The following is a 21,869-nucleotide window of genomic DNA, read 5'->3' as shown; positions in this document are numbered from 1 at the left end:
ACACTAAAAAGTACGTTCCCAATTAACTTAGACAATTCTATCTCTCATTAACCGAATGATCATTCTTCGTATATACTGTGTTACTTATAATATTTTGTATACAAGTTTAACAATATTTGCTATGTGTATGTGCATTACTATAATTCTCATGTTGTATTTGTTATTTTACTGTTCTACACACACTCATCACTTTTAATTATTATTCCCATATTCCTCTTGCAGGTCTGCTGGAAGAGATTTCTTAAAGAAATAAGCAGTGCCTTTGTACATAATTTTCCTGTTACTCTGTACTATGTCTTCTTTTTTGTGTGTACATAAATAAATAAATAAATAAAAAATTGACTTGAAATGTTGTCCGTGATTTTCTGCTTCAAAACAAACCGATTACGAAAGCTACAACTATTTGAGATCATAATGCGAAACGTTCAGTTTTCGTATTATTTGTAACAATTGGATTGGAAATTTACCGAGATTGGATTTATGTGTAGCCATGTACAGTGGTTTTCATTTTAACTGAATTATTCACCAAGCATTACGAAAATCTCCTCCAAAAGTTTCGCAATGTATTTTAATGCTTTTTGAACAGGATAACAAATGAGTAGAGTCATAAACGTTGCAGTTTCAAGTTCATACGAACAAATAAAAATAAAATAGATGAATCCTTAAATTGAATATTTTTTACAAAATTAAGTAACAGTGAGATGTAAATTGAAAAATAGTCATATCTTTAATTTTGATATCCGGAATTTATATGCGGTGCTTAGGTTCATAGAATAGTTATATGCTAAGAGTAATTTCTTTATAGCCTAAAGAGATAGCCTTTTATTGCATTGACGAGTGAACGAGCTCACGGCCCACCTAGCATTAAGTGTTTATTAAAATCCATAAACACCTTTTGAATGGTATTACCGCTATGAAGACATGAAACTGTCAATTGTAATCTAAAACGGCTCTGTTTAGATTTATAGTAGGGAACAGGATCACCCTCCATTATACTGTCGCTAATTGTATGAAAAACATCAATTTCTTGAAACTATTCGAGTATCAATGGGCTTTCATGGTACTATGAGGGAAGCTGTCCCTAGATTACCAACCGGTCACCGTTCTCGTCGAACCCGTCGCTTGCAACGGAGGGCTCGGCGAGTAAATTAACCCACAGACACAGCCCACTGAGGTTCTCGGCGGATCTTCTCAGTGGGTCGCGATTCCGATCCGGTGGTAGATTCTGCGAAGCACGGCCCTTGCTAGGGTTCGTGTTAGCAACATCGTCAGGCTTAAGCCCCGTGAGCTCACCTACTAGTTAAGGTTACGCTAGACCATCAGCTTAGATAGGTTAAAGAAAAAAGTACCGACAAGAAGTTTGTCAAGTATTATCACAATCGAACGAATAGCTTAGGAACAATGACAAGCAAATATATAAATATACACAAAATAATTTTAAATTATGTAAATTGTATAGCTTGATTGAATATGATAGGTATATACTCGTATATAGAAAGCTAATATAGTGTCTAATGGCTGGTGTGTTAGGAATACGAATGAAAAACAAATTCATTACCAACCAAATGCAACAATTATTTTTATGAAATCTAATTGAAATTCTTTATTCTAATTACATCAGTACGGAGAAGTCGGACACGCCTAGTGTGAAACGTTGTACTGTATAATGCATAACTTTCAATTAAAATGCACAGCGGCGTTCGTTATATCCTTAAACTAACGTTGAACAGAAAAAAACATAACAGAAGCACTCGAAAATAGAACCTTGATTTTTTTCTTTTTCTAATTACTTTATTTTTATTATAAAAAATGAGTTAGTCTTACTTCGCTTTAGAATCAATTCTCTATATCTAAAAAAAGTTAGTTTTTCTGCTTATTATTATATAAAAGTGTGCTTTTAGTATTTTTTAAGTAACATTCAGTACGTGAACACCAAGTGTAATTCTGTCTTCGCTAAGACAAGTAAAATTAGTTGCTGGCAAGTTTTGCGATTTTTACGATAATAAATTATGTACTTATTATTTTGAATGTTTTTCATTCAAAATTTCGACTTAGAAGTTTATTTTTCAACACGGACACATAATCAAACTAGACGTAAAACTGAAGTTTCCTGAAGTAAGAAGTAAAGTAACCAATAGATTTACAAAGACTGAATTTCTAATTGGAAAATACGAAAGTTTCACGGCAGAAACATGTGCGATGCTACACTAGTACACAAGGCTTAGTGAGATTTTTCTTTTACGGTCTTTCTTTCGTGACTTGAAATTCAAAAGTTTTCAATTGCGAATTCTATGAGCAAGATAAGTGAATGGATTCCGTCTTACCTAATAAAGTTATTTTCAGATGAAATTCTCTTAATTAGAAATATGTATAATCGGTCTACACTATCTACTGTGCCGAAATTGCTTTCATACATACACGTTATTTTGCCTTTTCCGTGCATTACCACTATGATAATTTTTAGATTAATTATTACTTTTTTAATTATTTTTTTAATAACATAATATCCTAAAAATGATCGTATTGATAAATAAATGTTAAGATAAATATATATATATATATAATGCGGCAATGTTTTATAGATATATATATATATATATCTATAAAACATTCAAAACAATTACGATTTGAAATATTAAAAATTAATTTTAGTGCATAATTAATTTTTGAATTCCTAAACACTAAACATCAGGTTTCTAATGAACATGAATCAAAAAGGATTAACGTCCGCCCATATTCAAATAGGGTTAGTCAGCGTTCTGAAATCTGTTTGAGCATGTTTCCGTCCAATTCGCTTCACTTAAACAATTATACAATCCCGTTGTCTGGTCTGGTGCCAAACAGCGCACTATAATATTAAGCAAATTATCCACTACAAGTAACATATTTAAAGGCACCAAACGTTGACCGTGACCCCGCTGATGGTCTCATGAAAATTCAAGAAGAAATTTTGTTATCATAAAATTCATGAAAAGTGAAATAGCCAAAGTTCTCATACACCTCGGCTGAGGAGGTATTATAATATCGACGGGCTTGGTGAGTTCATGAATATATCCATATTGAACGTCATTATAGCTAATCAAAATGTACTACCTCGAAATTTTCAACATCAAACATCACTTAGGAACTAAGCGCTTTCTCTAGAAAAAATACACTTTATTTATTCACACACGAATCAACCTGTTCTAGTCTATAAAAGCGATATCGGTGCAATCTAATTATTCATTTCTCTAAAGTGCATAGCATTGCCTTGTTTCCATCAAATGCGAGTGAACGGATATCTAAATGATAGTGTAGGTGCTGTGTATTTTACTTGAGTAATAGGCTCCCGAAGCAATGAATAATTTTATTGGTGTTCGAAATTTCTTTGATGACTTATGATGTAAAGGTAAACAAACAGACCTTCGAACTATAATTGCATCAACAATGCCAGCATTATCGATGTTGTGGAGCTCCGGAACTGTTTCTTTGAGCAGAGTGATTTACAGGAAACTATTCGCATTGTGAAAAGCTTTTTTCGTGCCCAGGAAAATGTCGGGGTCGTGGGTGGAGAGGCTAACAGTGTTCATTAGACGAAGCTATGGGGACGACACATTCGCCAACTAAAATGACTCTGATAAACAATTCACAGGTAACCGAACGACTGTACAACCTAATCTAAGGATGAAGCCAACAACTATATTCTATTCAGTTCTCGCAGGTTTACAAACTCATCATGCATCGCTGCCAATCTATTCCGAAGCTTACGCTGTTGTGTCTAGATTCGAAACTCCTAAATTAGTATTGTTTCGTGATATCGTATAGGCCTTTGTGTGTGATCAGGGTAAAGAGAAGGTGTATTGTGGAGATTGTACAGTCGCCGATGTGGGATTGCCGGTGCATAATCGAACAGAAGCCCACCGTTTTAACGTAGGTAACAGTATCTCCCGTGGCTTCAGTGAACGCCCGTCTCAGTCGGGCTCGACGAGTCTGCGACAGGGTTTGCGGACAGAGGAGCAGCCCCTGTAGGTTAAAAACAGAAATCAAATCAAATTTCTATCATTTGATTTGATTGAAAGGGAAGACCTGTCTCAAGACCCCTACACAGCACTTACACACCAAATCCAATTTTGCGTATTGAGGAAAATTTGACAAATCATCATTCGATAGTCCGGTATATGGTTCGGGTGAATGTCTGTGTTTATATTGTTATATGTTATCATGAATAGATATATTTGTGTGTTAGATAAAATTTACAATGCTGCATTTGTAATAACATCGACCATACAAAATTATCTAAACGAAAACTAAATCATCAGCTTTTCTAAATAACACTTTTCTATGCACAATTGACAAATAAACATTAATTTACATTATACACACATATAAACAAGAATACGATCAATATTTTAAAGCTTTTTAAAGCTTTAACAAAATCGTCAAACACATCTACTGTAATATTGTGCGTGCTTAAAAGCTATTTACACACATAGCTAAAACACGTGTCTACTTCAACATAAATTCATCATTGTTGTCGTTTCGTTAAAATTAAATGAAGCAAAAAAGTTTTTCGTTTATTTCTCTTTCGTTGAAAATTATCACGTACGGAGTACTTTTTTTTTGATGGGCAAACGGACTTTATTTGCGTATAGCGCCATCTGTTGAATAAAAAACGTACCTGTTTGAATGGTCGCATTCCTCCGTTGATCCGTAGAGAGTCAGCGGCGATGCCGGCAATTCCGTCGCCTGGTTCCCTTAGTTGTCGCAACGAGGCGCTAGGGTGGTGGTGGCTGTGGTGAGGACAGTGTGCCGCGCATGCGCTAGACTCCGGCTGCGAACTCTGTCGGATGATTCTCGCACTAGTTGTTGGTAGCAACAGCGCCGGGGGCTGTATAACAGGGCAAGTACTGACCGCGTGGAGCGAACTACAGCCACAGGGGTAGTGTAGTGCGGATCGTACACTCTCTCGGGACACAGATCGCGCTAGTTGTAACGCTGAAACCGGCGCCGTTGATTGTCTTCGTTCACAGACGCGACATCTAGAATGCGAGTGTGGAACTAATGTGCAGGCGGTCACTGAACCTCTGTGGGAGCAGCCGGCCATTGGCGATACTAAAGTCTGGGGTCTGTCTGCGTGCGGAACAGTATCGCGGCATTGCAATTCTATGTCTGGGACGCTTCTCGCTGTACCTTCTTCCATTCGTATGGACGTACCACTCTCTTCGCTGCCCGGCCCTCCTGACAGTTGAGGTCTTAAATGCGTCGTGCAGTCTTGTCTTTGAAGAACTGGTTTAACTGTTCTGTTTTCTGACGGAACTATGACGGTAACGGCGGGTCCGGCGACCAGAAGACTGGCCGTTTCATCGCTGCTCCCATATCCAGAATTCGTGATCGCTTCGGTGCTATCTATCGTTGGGGCCGACATGATGTTAAATCTGAAACAAAATAGTTTACATTTATTTAAAGTAGTCAGGGTCAGTATTTACAGACTAAATAATCATTTTAGAAACTCTATATCAGTTTATTTCCTCACAGAAATATTGCTTTACTTAGGATTTAGGTTTTAAGATCAGTGCAATATGCACTAAATGCTAAAATCCGTATTGCATGAAAATGTATTTTTATTGCTGCATAGATTAGTAAACAAACTCACGATCTACCTGGTCTTAAGTGGTGACCGACGTTTACGGAAAGAGATTGAGTGCTACTAGGTAGATAGATAGGGCAACACAGTCAGATATATGATGAGTACCGATTTGAAGGGTGAGAAGGACGGACTCTAATTTAAATATTCGCCATGTTAATATTTCATTCGGTAGCTATCATGGAACACAAGATATTTGATAGATTCCTGAATATCGCTAACGACACTGTCAAGTTAAAATATTAATTATGTTTCTATATTATTACAAGTTCCGAACAATTACATTAAGACCGTCGGTCTATCGAACAATTATTTAGCTCACTTAAGTGAAGATTTGTTTGTTGTATTTCGTCCAAAGTTCATAAATTATCAAACGTACATAGTTTTACAAAATATTACATAGCATGTAGCATTTAGCATGTAACCATTTTAACAATGTATCATTTTAAGGGTTTTTCTATTGTTATTTATGATTTTGTTTTGTATTTTACGTTGCTGTAATTCATCATTAATGCTGATATCATACGTATTTATATACCCAAATGCTCAACATATAGAATTAAAATGAGATGGGGTGGGATTTTTATCCCATTTTTTTTATTTGATAGTCATTAGAGACCCGAGTAAGTAGTCAAGGTTTTTCATCAATATTACAAAATTGTCCCAATCCCTCTTATATACCAAATAATGTAACTTTTAGTGAACGTAGCAATCATGAAGATTATTGAACAACATAACAGAATTATGTGAAAGGTCAAATACCTTTTCTAAAATTCATATGATACAAAACATTTCTGTCGTATCTGCAGGAACTATAATAAGATAGAATCTTAGCGTGTCTTCCTCGTAGTCTGAAGGATTTACAATACATTATGGCTCGAGGGTTAAGTAAATTTATTATTCTTACCGTTATGTTGGTATCGGTAAAGGTGTGTAAGGATTAGAATAGAAAACCGTTTATTTAGTTAACCGATATCAAGGGAGAAATTTCGGAGGTAAAAATGAAGTTAAGTAATACAACAATTCACTTTTCCTTTTTAATCCATAAATTGCTAGCATCAAGGCATAAGCCAGTCAGTGGGCCGCTTTTATGGGAGATACGTACTTAACACGTGTTCACGAATGATTTCCACATTGAAAGCACACGTGAGCATTGTGTAATAAAAAAAAATACCATCAGTAATAATAATTTCCACATGAAGAATTGCTGTGGTCATTAACTTAAAAAAATCTAAAGCTTAATAAAGAAAACATACTATGTAATCGTGTCTAATCTAACTTAATGCTTATAAATAAATGTTTTCATAAATCAGTTACACAATGAAGGAATAATATCATATAACAAAATCAACTAGGTTTAAAAAACACTATATTAGCTGTTTCGTAGAATTGAGAAGAGCATAATGCTTACACAATGTTTGATTTAAAACCGGACTTATACCTCAATTTGATGGCCTCAACTGAAGACCTTGCCCCTTAATTGTGTAATTTTGGGCCCCTTTTGATGTACACATACAAGTAGGTAAATTTTTCATAATTATACATTTATGCATGTCACTGAGATGAGAAGGACTAAAATTTCTTTTGGTTTGGAAGATACACACATGGTAATGTTTTATCAGATGGCGAGTGACTACCGATGCCCGTGAATATCAATAATATTAGGGGTATAGCTGAGCTGTTTTCTATCACTAGTGCTGTGTAAACAGATTGTTCAGAGATGATTTGGTCTTGAGGATTTTCTGCTATCTATCAGATGTTTCTCAGTCTGCCTCGAATCAGCTCTGAATCATCTGAGGGTCGGACATAGGCTGTTGAGTAACAAGGCCTTTAGTCGGTTCAACTCCATCATACTCACCCACCGCCCCCAACATGTAGGTGGAAATCCGGCGACTTCTTCCATACTTAATCTATCCAATCATATAGGACCGCAAAATGTTTCGTTTTGATTAACATTAAATAAGGACCTATTTATAAATTTTTTGTTATATAAATCTCGATATTACTTGATAAATTTATTAATAATGAAAAAGACCATCAAAAAATTAAACAATTAAATATATGCATTTTAAGAACATATTCAAGTATCTTCGAAAGATAAAAAAATGTCTTTAAGTATGTTTATATAGATCTCAGAAATATTAAACATGCTTAGATGACAAACATACAATATTTTTCTCGTTCAAAAAGTAATCTTCTTGAGATAATCTTCAATCGCAGTCAGGAGTGTGTTGCGAGAAAAATGTTGAATTTTTCATTTTTCCTTTCAGTGAGAATAATGCTCACGAGATTAAAGCCTTCACGTGCGCCTTGGAGAATGCATCACCATAAACCACGGTGCCATATAAACTTTAGTTGTGTACCAAGAAAATATAGTTTTATATCTAAGTTGTCTTTTCTATAAAGATAAATATCTGAATATAGCATCTGAGCTGTATAAACTTAAGAACTGTTTCAATAAATGTCCAAAGAGAATCATCAGAAATACGTCAAAAGCCAAAGCTGCCTTAGAGCTGTGTTTCTTGATTCTTCTGATTTCGATTGGACTTACGTTCAAACAACTTATGACAGATGATCGAACAAACAGCCGGTTTGGCCTAGATGAGAAAATTGAAAGATTATTATTTGCTTTCTAAATTGAACAAGGACAAGGATACATCATACCGGATGGCAAGAGCTGTGACAAGTACAAACTCATTAAAATATGTGGACTATCGATGTCACTAACTTGTAAAAACAATAAAATTTTTGATTACTTTTCAAGGAAAAATTACATATGCCATGCTATGGCAAGTACACGTCTGAAGAGAAAGGAACATATGGTCAACCTGGTGGCTAAATAGAGACATCCAAGCAAATCTTGGAGCCTTGAATATTGGGACGACTACTCATGTTTTGGTGAACCTATAATCCATCTACTGTTACGTGGTTACTACTATCTGTCTGATGTTCTTGAGCGCAAGTGTAAAGATTCAATCTTTACACTTGCGATCCTTAATATCGATAACCTTAAACCGGAATATTCAAGGTCAAAAAGCCACTGCCAGCCCTACGATTTTATTCAAGTAATTTATGTACCTAAAATGTGTTCACGAACGCGATTTATAAGTACAACAAGTGAGTCGTCTATTATCAAAGGCGGCAATCTGTACATTTGGACAAAAATTTTTTATTGATATGTCAATACAGATTTATTTGAATATAATCGTCTCCTTCAAAGAATACGGTTCAAAACCTGCATTAAATAAAGGTTAATAGTTAACCTGTTATTTATCTAAGATGTCGTTCCGAAGAGTTTTGTGACTGCCAATGGAATACAAAGTCAATAATTCGTTTTTCTGATTTACCAATCATTGTCCAAAAGTCAGATTGCCGCCTTTGATAATAGACGACTCAAGTACAACATCGTGCAATAAAAGCCACCAAACGTGTACAGTAAACAAAATCTCGTTGTTCTAGGTACTCTTCGAAGACTCATTTACTCATCCGTAATTAATTGTTTAATTCATTTCGACGACCTGAGCCTGAAGTTCGTCGTGATTGTGTTATTTGAAGTAATTGAGTTCAAAGAGGCATAAAACAAGCGCACATCTCATTAAACACGATTTCAATTAAATATTTGCGAGGTTTTTCTACTGGGTTGGTTTAATTGAAAGTTAAATGGATGGTAGGATTTTTTTTGCGATAAATCAGTATACTAATTCAATGCCTACCTATTATTAAGCGGTTACCGGAGCATATAGACATCACTCACTTTGAATTTTTTTTTTTTGTCGGGAGTAAATCGCCGAACTTCCGCCCTTCACTGGGGATGGAGGGCGGGGCATGTCGGAGTCGAACTGGCTAAAACCTCCTGTCGCTCAACAACCAGCATCCAAGCCTCGCATGAGACAGAGCTCATGAAAAGGTAAAGGGGGAAAGTGAAGCGCTTAGTGCGGAGCACATCTCTCCCATCACCCTCGCCCTCGGGACGCCGGACTGGCAGTCGTCGGCGCCACGACCACCAGCCCTCTCGGTCGGCAGGCTGTCCGAAGCCCGCCTAAATGGCGCCGGTTAGAATGGTCACTTTGAATTAGTCTCGTTTTCATTGGATTTTTCCATATTATCCTCGAGAATGATTTCCCAATCAATATTAGTTTTTATGTCCTTTCCCGTACCCCTGACAATATGCATAATCGGTTCAGAAATTAAGTCGTGAAGGCATAATAATCAAACAAACTCACATTCACATTTTAAATATTATAGTACTTATGACAGCTGCTGTCCCGCCCTTCAAAACAGAGTGCGTGAATCCCTTTACAGGTAAAATAAGAACGGGTGGCTTGTACCAAGCCATGCGAAATTTTATTTCTTCTTGTTCGTAAATATCGTTCTTGAGCGTGTGCTAGGTATGAATTTCCTTAGAAATATATTGGACCTCGGTCTGTCGGATTGAAACTTCGGCATAGCTGTTCGACACGAGTACACTTACCCTATATTAAGTGTATGATCCTTCAAGCCACAACGGCTTCAATAAGACACATCAAACGACATATATGGTATTCCAATATCAAATAAAATAAATATGTTCCAAAAAAGTCAGGCGTGCAATAAATTACATAAGAGAAATAAATAAAAAGTATAAGTTATGTGTTTCCATGATAACATATCTTCCTGGACTATATAAATAATTTAAGGCTTAGTAAACTATATACTATATAGTTATTATTTAGTAAACTGAATATTGTAATTATAATAAAATATTAATGTAGTCGTAGCGTTATTAATTAAGGTAATTATTTATTTAAATTATCAACTTATTAACGTAATCTACGGGTTTGGTATAATCTGTTAAACAATAAAATTAACATTCAAAATAAGAATTTTTGCTCACTCGCTATTAAATATTTTTTTTAATTCTTGACATAAATATAAGCCTTTTACTGTCTTCAAATCATAACGAAGGAGGTGGTTCTTTGTTCGAAGCGAATACATTAAGAATAATATTACGAACAACAATTTTTTCGGGCGTTTCATGTCATAATTTTCTTTTTCATTGTTAATATAATTACAGGCCTTTTACCGACTTTTACTGACCTAAGCTGACGTGTTTCTGGTATTCGTTTTATAGAGCACTAAGATTGCCCACTGAGTTTCTCGTCGTATCTTCTCAGTACGTCGCGTTTCCGACCCGGTGGTAGATTCTGCAAAGCATAGCTCTTGCTAAGGTTCGTGTTAGCAGCGTCGTCAGGTTTGAGCCTCGTGAGCTCACCTACTAGTTAAGGTTACGCTGAAATAGCCTCAAGGCTATCAGCATAGGTAGAGGAAAAAAAAGATAAAATTAAGCTTTTAGAAGACGATAAATCTAATAAAAATATATTTGATCACTTGATTATTATGCCGTCGAGACGTTTCTTTACGTTACGTATTGAATTTTAGCAGGGGCTAAGCGATCAAAAAAATTGCGCAATTGTTTTAATTTGTCACATATTAGATCTTATTTATTTAAAATGAGATCGGAAAACCGAGTCTACAAATGTGTTAGGCGCTATAAAATCTATCATAAGTACCAATAACCGTTTTACTACGCCACCATAAAAAGAATTATTATGATTCATAAAAGAGAACTATGAAAATAAAGTCCAGTTTATGGGCAGTGCTTTGACGTGTGTTACACGATATAATTAATACGAGTGGTCCCTCTGTAGTCAAAATTCGACTTTAATTAATTGAAATTATACGTTTGGATATTATTACGGTTCTATTGTCAAAGACTATTATACTTCTATAATCACAGATTTCGCCAAGACTAAACTATAGACAAATAATATTAAAGACAAACAATATTAATCTATTCTCACTTTGACCACAGACTTTCAACAATAACAAAAGTTTGACAATAAATAGTATGCATGCTTGTGTGCGTCAAACACAGGGTATGTAGTGTGTGTAATGTTTTCTTGATTGATTTAATGTATCTTTTATGCATTATTTTAAAAAAATATTAGCATTGTGCACTTCTTCTCTGTATTCTCTATCAGTGTAGAAAATTTCATACTCCTCCGTCCGGGCTATTTTCGTAAAAAGAGATACAAAGTTTTTGCTTCACGTATTAATGTATAGATATTATACGGGCGGTATAGATTTAATATTGTTAAAAATGCAATAGCTAACCAATTTGAAATCCAGTAGGCTTTTGTCTAATGTCTTTAACAATCATAATTTGTAATAAATTAACCTTAAAAAATAAATTCAACTTTCTATTTTCTTCGAAGGCAGAAGTCGTCGTTAGAAGTAGTCGTGGCCTAAAGGATAAGATGTCCGGTGCATTCGTGTTGAGCGATGCACCGGTGTTCGATTCTCAGGCGGTTACCAATTTTTCTAATGAAATACGTACTCAATAAATGTTCACGATTGACTTCCACGGTGAAGGAATAACATCGGGTAATAAAAGTCAAACCCGCAGAATTATAATTTGCGTAATTACTGGTTGTAGGACCTCTTGTGAGTCCGCGTGGGTAGTTACCACCACCCTGCCTATTTCTGCCGTGATGAGTTTCGGTTTGAAGGGTAGGGCAGCCGTTGTAACTATACTTGAGAGCTTAGAACTTATATCTCAAGGTGGGTGGCGCATTTACGTTGTAGATGTCTATGGGCTCTAGTGACTACTTAACAGGAGGTGAGCTGTAAGCTCGTCCACCCATCTAAACAATAAAAAAAAAAGTGCACACGTGATGGACCCCTCATATAGCGCAGATCCATGTGCGATCTCATAACTGTCCAAAAACGTCAACTTTATATTTTAAACTATTTTGATCAGCTAAGTTTATGGTTTTCCGTTTCTTTTTTCTATATCTGGGTATTCTAACAAAAAATAAATAAAGAACTTTTACTTTATTCTGCAATATTTTTAAACAAATGACTTAATCGGGAGCAAATTTGTGGAGTCCTTTGTGTGTAGTAATAGCTTGGAATTATTCAACTTAATTGAAAAGAGAAAAGACAGCCTAGACACGTGTTCACTTTTTTCATTACAATGCTCAACAATTTCGAGAACTTGAATGAAGTGTCCTATTGTTATTACTAAACGAAAACGTGCTTTACGATTTCTACATACGATTCTATTTGCTTTGAAACCGTTTGAAAGAGGTGTTAAAAGTTAGAATTCAGAGAGGTAGTTCATACAGTCGCACAGTAGTCTTTAGATAACTGCTAGAACATTCCTTTTCTTGAGCTCATGACACTAATGCACTCTCGAGATTGCTATGAGATTCAAACGGGACTGTAGTCAGAAACTACTTCACTTAGAGCTTTTATATGTATGTATTTTCAATGATTTTTTTTAAATACATATATCTATTTATCAGAATTAACTCTGTGTTGACGAGTATTACAATAAGTGGTATTTTCGCTAATAACGATTTCTTTTTTTGGAACGAAGTTCCTTATGGGACAATGCGGAGGGGTACCCAAACCGGGAAAAAACGTCCGTAACGTAAGATTTTTATTAGTAATGCGCACAGTGTATGACTTAACTTTGTAATAATGTACAAAAAATAACATATTTTTTTTATCATTCATTGACCACGATCTCAGAGCGTTCATTTGCGCAATACCCTAATTCTTATGCAAACAACCGTGAATGAAGTGTACCACAATAAGTTTGCAAGTTACCGAATGACCGTGGGTTGTTGCGAAACCTCCAGTTTTATTTTCTTTATACCTCGAATAGAACTTAAAATTAATATTTTTATAATAAAGAACTTCGTTCCTATCCGGTGTCCCATGACACATTTTTTTACTGGTCGTAGGACGTCTTGTGCGTCCGGACGGGCAGGTACCACCACCTATTTCTGCCGTGAAGCAGTAATGTGTTTCAGTCTGAAGGGCGGGGCAACCGTTATGCTGTAAAAATTGAGACTTCAAACTCATGTCTAAAGGTGGCGCCATTTACGTTGTAGATGTCTATGGGCTCCGGTAACCACTTAACACTAGGTGAGCCGTGAGCTCGTACCCATCGAAGCTATAATAAAAAATATTTCCGAAAACATTTAAATAGTTTTTAAACAAATTTATATTGAGACTATTAACACAGATATATAATATTAATCAGATATATGAAATGAGAACTATATTTGAATACGTATGGCTACGTACGAATTAATCAGAAAGATAGAATGTGATTATTTCACGTATTAATAATATAGTTTTATTTCGAAGGCATTTAGATAAAATAGCTAACAGCTCGGGATGTAACATAGGCTTCTTTTTGGACATTTGAAAGCTGACTTTTTTTTTTTATTTGAATTATAAAAACTGTGTTAATCCTAGCGCATCCGATTCATCCAAATATAATAGTGAGATTTGAGGCGGTAAAATGAGTTTTAGGCGTCCCATTTTTATCCCTACAGTAATTGATTTAATCAGCCCTCTAGATGTCATCGATCTTGTCGATGACACGTATAGTCACTTAGTATCGTCGATTTATCCATTCTATTAAGTTCATATTGAAAGAATCCAATCTTAAGTATAAAATATCTCTGAATTAAGGTGAAGTTTATTCTGAGATCATTCGTATTCATCGAGCTTATAGTATGATGGAGACGCTGCTTTCATCTTTTAAAAGCTCTTTTCACGTTAAATGAAAGAAATCTAATTTCCCAACCCTTTGATTCATCAGAATTCTTAGTAATGAAATTGGAAATAGCTAATTACAAAAATGCGTAGTGTTATTAATTTGGATGAGTGTTAGTTTTAGAAGTGTCTTAATTTTAATATTTATGCATGGTTGCATTTTTATTATCATCATAAGCAAACCAGCACTTTAAATGCTTTATGATTAATGGTTACCATTTTATTCATATAGTCGTCGTGGCCTAAAGGATAAGATGTCCGATGCATACGTGTTGAGCGATGCACCGGTGTTCGAATCTCAGGCGGGTACCAATTTTTCTAATGAAACACGTACTCAACAAATGTTTACGATTGACATCCACGGTGAAGGAACAACATCGTGTAATAAAAATCAAACCCGCAAAATTATAATTTGTGTAATTACTGGTGGTAGGACCTCTTGTGAGTCCACACGGGCAGGTACCACCACCCTGCCTATTTCTGCCGTGAAGCAGAAATGCGTTTCGGTTTGAAGGGTGGGGCAGCCGTTGTAACTATACTGAGATCTTAGAACTTATGTCTCAAGGTGGGTGGCGCATTACGTTGTACATGTCTATGGGCTCCAGTAACCACTTAACACCAGGTGGGCTGTGAGCTTGTCTACACATCTAAGCAATAAAAAAAAAAAAAAAATGAAGATGCATTGCTAAAATGCTATTAAACACTTCTGCTATAACTGAGATCTTAGAACTTATATCTCAAGGTGGGTGGCGCATTTACGTTGTAGATGTCTATGGGCTCCAGTAACCACTTAACACCAGGTGGGCTGTGCGCTCGTCCATCTATCCAAGCAATAAAAAAAAAAAAAAATACATATGAAAATTTTATACTTATTCATTCGCTAAGAAATTAATTTCACATTTAATACATATTATTAAACTGTCTACCAGATGTCCAAAGTTGTAGTTTCATCACTGTCTGTGTTCCTTCTTTGTTGTGAGTCGTGAATATTTCACAGGCAACTTTTATTATATCCTTAAACTACAGAGTGCAGACATAAAGTGGAAACTACATCTATATATATAAAAGAAAGTCGTGTTAGTTACTTCACTTATAACTCAAGAACGGCTGAACCGATTTAGCTGAAAATTGGCAGGGAGGTAGTTTAGAGCCAGGAGAAGGACATAGGATACTTTTTATCCCGTTCGACATCATTCCCGTGTGACTTGACATTTAACGTCAGTCACTATAAAACGTGGTATAACAAAAAAGAATCAGACTTGGAATAACAAAATTGACGTATAATGACAGCTATGTAATGATGTATGGATGACAATTTGATATTTGTAAGAAATCTATATATATAAAAGAAAGTCGTGTTAGTTACACTATTTATAACTCAAGAATGGCTGAACTGATTTGGCTGAAAATTGGTGGGGAGGTAGCTTAGAACCAGGAGAAGGACATAGGATACTTTTTATCACGTTCCCGTGGGACGTGACATAAAACGTGGTATAACAAAACGCAACTGATATGGAATAACAAAATGCAGCTGACAGCTAAGTCTATGGTTAATTATAGTAGAATTTTGAAGTTGACCAGTTGATGTGTTTATTTCGAATTTCTATTTATTGTGCCGAGATAGGTAATCATTAAGAAAGTCATGTCGCGACCGGCACGATCAAATCTTTCCCGACGAAGCCGTAATGCAACTAGGATTCGAAACATTGCGAGTGAAAAAGAACAAGAAAATACAATAATAATTAAGATTAAGATCGGGACTAGACGACGGCCAGTCTTCAGCTCTGATGAAGTCCGAAACGTTCGTTTCCAACCAAGACTGCGTAGACCGAGCTTTATGACCTGGCGCTGAGTCTTGCTGGAAGGACCATTCTTGATTATTGAACATGGTGTTGTTAAGGGGCTTCACTACCTTCTCAGCAATGGTATCTTGATACACTTGTGCCGATGTTTTGATACCTTTTTCACAAAAGTATGGCTCAGTCACTTCTTCATAGCTAATACCCCACCAAACCATCACTGAAGTCGGATAGTGCCCACGTTGCACTCTGTCGTCTAACTGGGAAGCTTCCTTAGAGCTTTGAGTATAAATACGGTCATTTTGTTTGTTAAAATGTTGCTCAATTGTAAAAATTTTCTCATCCGTAAACAAAAATTTTCTATGACCTCCCTTTGCGTACCGCTTCAGTAGTTGTTTCGATTTTACCACCCTATTTTCTTTTAAATTATCAATTAAGAGATGACCAGTACGTCTCTTATAGGCTGCAAGTCCTAAGTCATCTTTTAAAATACGCGACATGGTTCTAGGTGCTATCTTCATCTCCCGAGATAAAATATTTTGCTTTCGGACAGGATTTCTTCGAATTCTTTCCCTTACTCCTTTGACCACCTTTTTCGTACGAACACTACGTGGACGGCCAGATCTTTTTCTGTCACAAACAGAGGAGGTCTCATTGGACCTATTAATAGCCCGGTACACAAACATTTTACTAATACCAAGCGTATGGAGAGTTTTAAAAATTGCACTTGGCTCCACTTGGCTTGGTAATGCAATTACAGCGATTCGGTTCTCTTTATCACCCCACTCCATTTTAATATCGCAAAACATTGTACAATGTATTGGCGCCAAAATGAGAAAACTCAATGAGCAATCATATAAAAATGACAGATTCCAAATTCAAATGTAATATTTTGTTTATTTTTAATTGTAACAGTATTTATGGCCAGACTAAGTAAGGCGGAACAAAGTTCGCCGGGTCATCTAGTATTAGATAAAGAGAAAATACTACAAACACAAGCTTACTTTGAATCGTCTAACCTATATACATATATGTATATAGATAATAGAGCCTTAGATAAACACATATTGCCCGAATGGATAACAATGCAACAGTTCCATTAGGACTGCCATTGTTGGGATCTTGTGGATCATCAGCGTACGTCTGGGTGAGACAGATATTGTTGATGTCTGATCTTACAAAATTAATGGCATATGAAGATAATAGGCTCAAAACTAGCTATGTTCAGATATTAGTTCAATACTGACCTAGAACTGGCATACAAAAATAATAACACCTTAAAAAAGCTGCGATGGAGTACTTCACTTTACTTAACTAAAAGCAACAGGAAATTGTAAATGTAATTAAATTATTTGACAATTTTATTGAAAAACTAGCCGTACTCGTCCGCTTCGCTGGGCATTTAAAATTAACAGTATTAATTATTGTCATTATTATTAGGGAGTACAACACTCATATAAATATTGGCCTATCCATTAAGTACATGTATTATTATTTTTATTTTATTTTTTTATTACACTTCATGTAAAATTTACATTGGTGGACTTAATGCCTAAGGCATTTTCTACCAGTCAACCAAAGGTAGTGCAGAGTGGATAGTGGTAGGTGCAATGAAATTTATATTAAGTTACAAAAAGTATATACATACATACATAATAATACATACATACATACATACATCCATACATACATACACACATACATACATATAATAGTTATATAGTATTATTATCTACATGGATACCGAATTTCAAGTCAATCGGATGCATGATTCAGTTGTTATAACGGAACATCCGCAAAAACCACTGTAGATATTTAAATAGATGTACAAAATTAAGAGCCACTTCGTTTTTTATATATTTTAAATCATCAAATAAAGTCTATATTTAAGCGGCTAAGAACGTGCTTTATTATTAAGAATTGAAAGGAATTACGAGCAAAAATAGTACTATATCCATATCCATAGAAAATTACCTTTTTAGTTCTTAAAACTTAAAAATGTGTAAGTCAAAATATTTAACGTCAAAAATAACTTCCTAAAAATTCAGCTACGAGAAAATGTTTATGAATAATTAACAGAGGCTGTACATATTTATGCCATATTTATATTACAGCATACTTATTATGGCTTCGTTGAAGCGGTAATGGTTATTGTTGGGAATGTTTCGACATGTAGTACATACAAGCACGCTGCTGGTGAGATCACGGGGTAAAATATGTCATTGACGGCGTGTTTAATAACGATGTTTAATATATTAGATGAATTGGTCGGAAATTTATTTTATTTTGTTATGATTTGAATAATTATTACTTGAATAGAACACACATTCTGATTATATTTCTAAATAAATACATGATACGGTTGTTTTGTGATTTAAATAAACGATATACCATGACGTAATATAATTATTGTGCCTTCATAAAATTTATAGATTATAAAGTTTTTTTATTATTTTATTTTCCGCATTATAAAATGAAGTAGTCTTATTATTTAAAGAAGTAAGCTACTAACAGTATAATTATATTTAAAAAACAAGTTGCTTACCACATTACACCAATTTAGAATTTAAATACAGTGTCGTGTCGATGCACCGATGTTCGAATCCCGCAGGCGGGTACCAATTTTTCTAATGAAATACGTACTTAACAATTGTTCACTATTGACTTCCACGGTGAAGGAATAACATCGTGTAATAAAAATCAAACCCGCAAAATTATAATTTGCGTAATTACTGGTGGTAGGACCTCTTGTGAGTCCGCACGTGTAGGTACCACCGCCCCGCCTATTTCTGCCGTGAAGCAGTAATGCGTTTCTCAGGGTGGGTGGCGCATTTGCGTTGTGGATGTCTATGGGCTCCAGTGGCCACTTAATATCAGGTGGGCTGTGAGCTCGTCCACTCATCTAAGCAATAAAAAAAAAAATATGAGTTTTGAGGCAATGTTGTTTTCGTATTGACATCGTAGCGTTTGAATAAAAAAGCTCTCTTAAATAACAAAACACTGAAACGTCAACGAACGGTAATTACATTTGGTAATCACCAATACACAATTCATATAAAGCTTTCTGTATCTGTAAGAAAAAATGTACGCTTTCAATTACGTTTTAGACAGTTACGAAGATTTTGTAATTTATTTTTAATTAATTAAATTAAAGAGGCTTAAAAAGTATATTTCGAAGCTTTGGTACGAGTATAGTATCTTATACCTTTAAGCAAGCAATTCTTGTATATATACCTAGTCAGGTCATAAATTCTGTCACATGTTTAATGTAAAATAATTGAAACAAGTTTATTCATTATGTAACCATTCATATACCAAAATGAACTTAACAAAACATAGATTCTTATGACACTAAAGTTTATTCAAAATGACCTCCGTGATTTTGAATACAGGCCTACAATCTGCGCGGCCAGTCGTCTATCGCAGCACGAACGAGGTCCATGTCAATATCGGCGGCTGCCTTAATCAAGGATGTCTTGAGTGACTCCAAATTGGGATGAGGCTTTGAGCACGCCTTTTCCTCCAAGTGTTGCCATATCTTGTAATCTAACGGATTCAAATCTGGACTGGAGGAGGGCCAGTCTTCGTGCCGGATGAAGTCGATTTCACGCGCCGCCAGCCAGTCTTGTGTGCTCTTCGCTCTATGAGCTGGCGCCGAATCTTGTTGGAATACCCAGTGCCTGCTATTGAAAATGGTATGAGAAACAGGTTCCACAAGGTTCGTCAGGACTGTATTTTGATACACAACTGCATTCGTTTTTACACCTTTCTCACAAAAATGTACCTCTGTTAAGCCCCAATAAGAAACTTCCAACCGTACCATGAGCGAGGATGGAAAATGACCTCGTTGGACACGCGGAATACGGTTGCTCGCTTCTTCACTACTGTGTGCGTACACCTTATCATTTTGTTTGTTGTAGCTTTCTTCTACGGTAAAAATTTTTTCATCCGAAAAAAGAATTTCCCGATATTTTTTTCCCGCGTACCGCTTCAACAAAGCGCGGCATCTCTTCAGTCTTAGGTCCATTAGACGAGCATTCAAACGATGTCCTGTTTTTCTCCGATATGCCCGAAGCCCTAAGTCTTCATTTAACACCCTTTTCACCGTGGTTCTGCTTAACCCCATCTGCAGGGCCAACAGTTTCTGATTACGTTTGGGATTTCTTTGAATTCGCGCCTTCACTGCTGGAGTCCTAACAGACCGAGGGCGACCACTTCTTGACCGTGTCATCTACACTAGAGTCTTCATTGTATCGTTTGATGGTACGATAAACGAATCTTTTGGTTATATTCAAATTTTTCAGTATGTTAAAAATTTGAATTGGCGCGTAACCGCAACGATGCAACGCAATAACTGCAACACGGTCTTCTTTAAGCGTCCACTCCATATTTGTGTAATGAGTAAAATTCTAAAAGTATACATTTTTATTTTCATGAACAATTCGAAATTCGAATTCAATAAACTTTTTTGTGGCCAGCATTCTAAAAGAAAAGTTTTTACTGTGTGACAATACTTATGACCTGACTAGTTATTATATATAATCTGACTCTCGGAAACGGCTCCAACAATTTTCATAAAATTTAGTATACAGGGGATTTCGGGGGCGATAAATCGATCTAGCTACGATTTATTTTCAGAAAGTGTTGTTTATTCGTGTTTTCAATAATTAACTTTATCGATAATCAACTTTATGACTCTTCCCGAAATCTATTGGCGAATAATAATACTATTATCATTTCTTTAAAGACACAATAAGATGGCGTGTTAAAAAAAAAAACGAGCAAAGCTCGGTCATTATCTACTAAGTAATAATACTTGATTTATGCCATTTTTTTAGAAGTAAATTGATGGAAAATGTAAACCTTGTAATACAAATAAAACGAATCTGAAAATTTTAACGCTTATTGACGGTCGAAGTCCGCTCAAATCTTATAGACAAACATCTCGCATCAAAGTGCCTTTGCTAAATCATCGGCGAAGTTTACCAGACAGTGAAGTCGGTTATTTCTTCTCAAAAGTTCTTGGTAGCTTATCGTAAAATGTCGCCGTAAATTATAACAACTCATAAATCGGATTTTTCATGATGTAGCTGAAATTTCTGCTTTTGTAGCGTTGCATACTTCACATTTCTTGTTAATGTGCAATATCTCTTTTATCTTCTCATTATATTGAACTTTTCCTATACTCTCATGTTCCAAATCTTTTAAAATAATCATAATATTAAAAATAAAACTTATAGCCATTAACGTTTCTTCCCTTACAATTCTTTAAAACGAACAATAAAGATTAACGTGATGAGCCGGTCAATGTTTTATCATCTCTCATTATTATCCCGCCAAACTAAACGTCCATCCTCATTATTCGCCATTAGCGTTAACGTTTCAGCGGAAAAGAGGAGGAATTACGTTACGTACATTTATTTTGTACTTTTAACGTCTCGGAAACAAATTATCATCCGAAACTGACGGACCGTGCCAAATTAAAAAGTAAGTAATTAAAACATATTTTTGAAGGAAACACCAAAGCTGTAATCGTTTCGTCTTTGCCATAATTTACTGTCGTTTTGGGTAGTTTGTAATATTTTTATCTTACTTTACGACAGAATTTCAGAATTTCGGCTATAGCAAGTCGTGACGAATTGGGAGAATTTGTTTGTATGTGTAGGTTTTCTTTTTGTTATTCCACTAACTTTAATTGCTATAGTGATAGATATATACCATACATTTATATTTCTAAGCTGTCAGTAACGAGACCGTGTAATTTGGAAAGCCGTATTCTGGTTCGAAGAACATGAAAACTAACTATAGGTACAGCCTTCTTTTCTGCTTCCAAT

At 35.4% G+C, this 21,869-nt stretch overlaps 1 protein-coding gene across 14 annotated transcripts in view; it reads right to left on the bottom strand.

Annotated features, from left to right (window-relative positions):
* The window catches only part of SK (small conductance calcium-activated potassium channel), a 248,143-nt gene that overhangs the window by 139,318 nt on the left and 86,956 nt on the right, over positions 1-21,869 (bottom strand). For 10 of the 14 annotated variants that reach the window (XM_089736387.1, XM_089736385.1, XM_089736390.1 and 7 more), the window contains exons 2-3: positions 4,658-5,414; positions 3,901-4,002 (exon numbers count right to left, since the gene is read on the bottom strand). In XM_089736387.1, the coding sequence (XP_089592513.1) occupies positions 3,901-4,002; positions 4,658-5,404 (849 nt within the window). In that variant the 5' untranslated portion in view covers positions 5,405-5,414. The remainder of the gene's footprint in view (positions 1-3,900; positions 4,003-4,657; positions 5,415-21,869) is intronic. The other 4 variants (XM_089736394.1, XM_089736398.1, XM_089736396.1 and 1 more) reach the window with 1 other exon arrangement.

Source organism: Bombyx mandarina, chromosome 21 (genome assembly GCF_030267445.1).
Source record: "Bombyx mandarina strain Sakado chromosome 21, ASM3026744v2".
Taxonomy (NCBI): Eukaryota; Metazoa; Arthropoda; class Insecta; order Lepidoptera; family Bombycidae; genus Bombyx; species Bombyx mandarina.
This window is presented reverse-complemented; position numbering and strand designations above follow the sequence as displayed.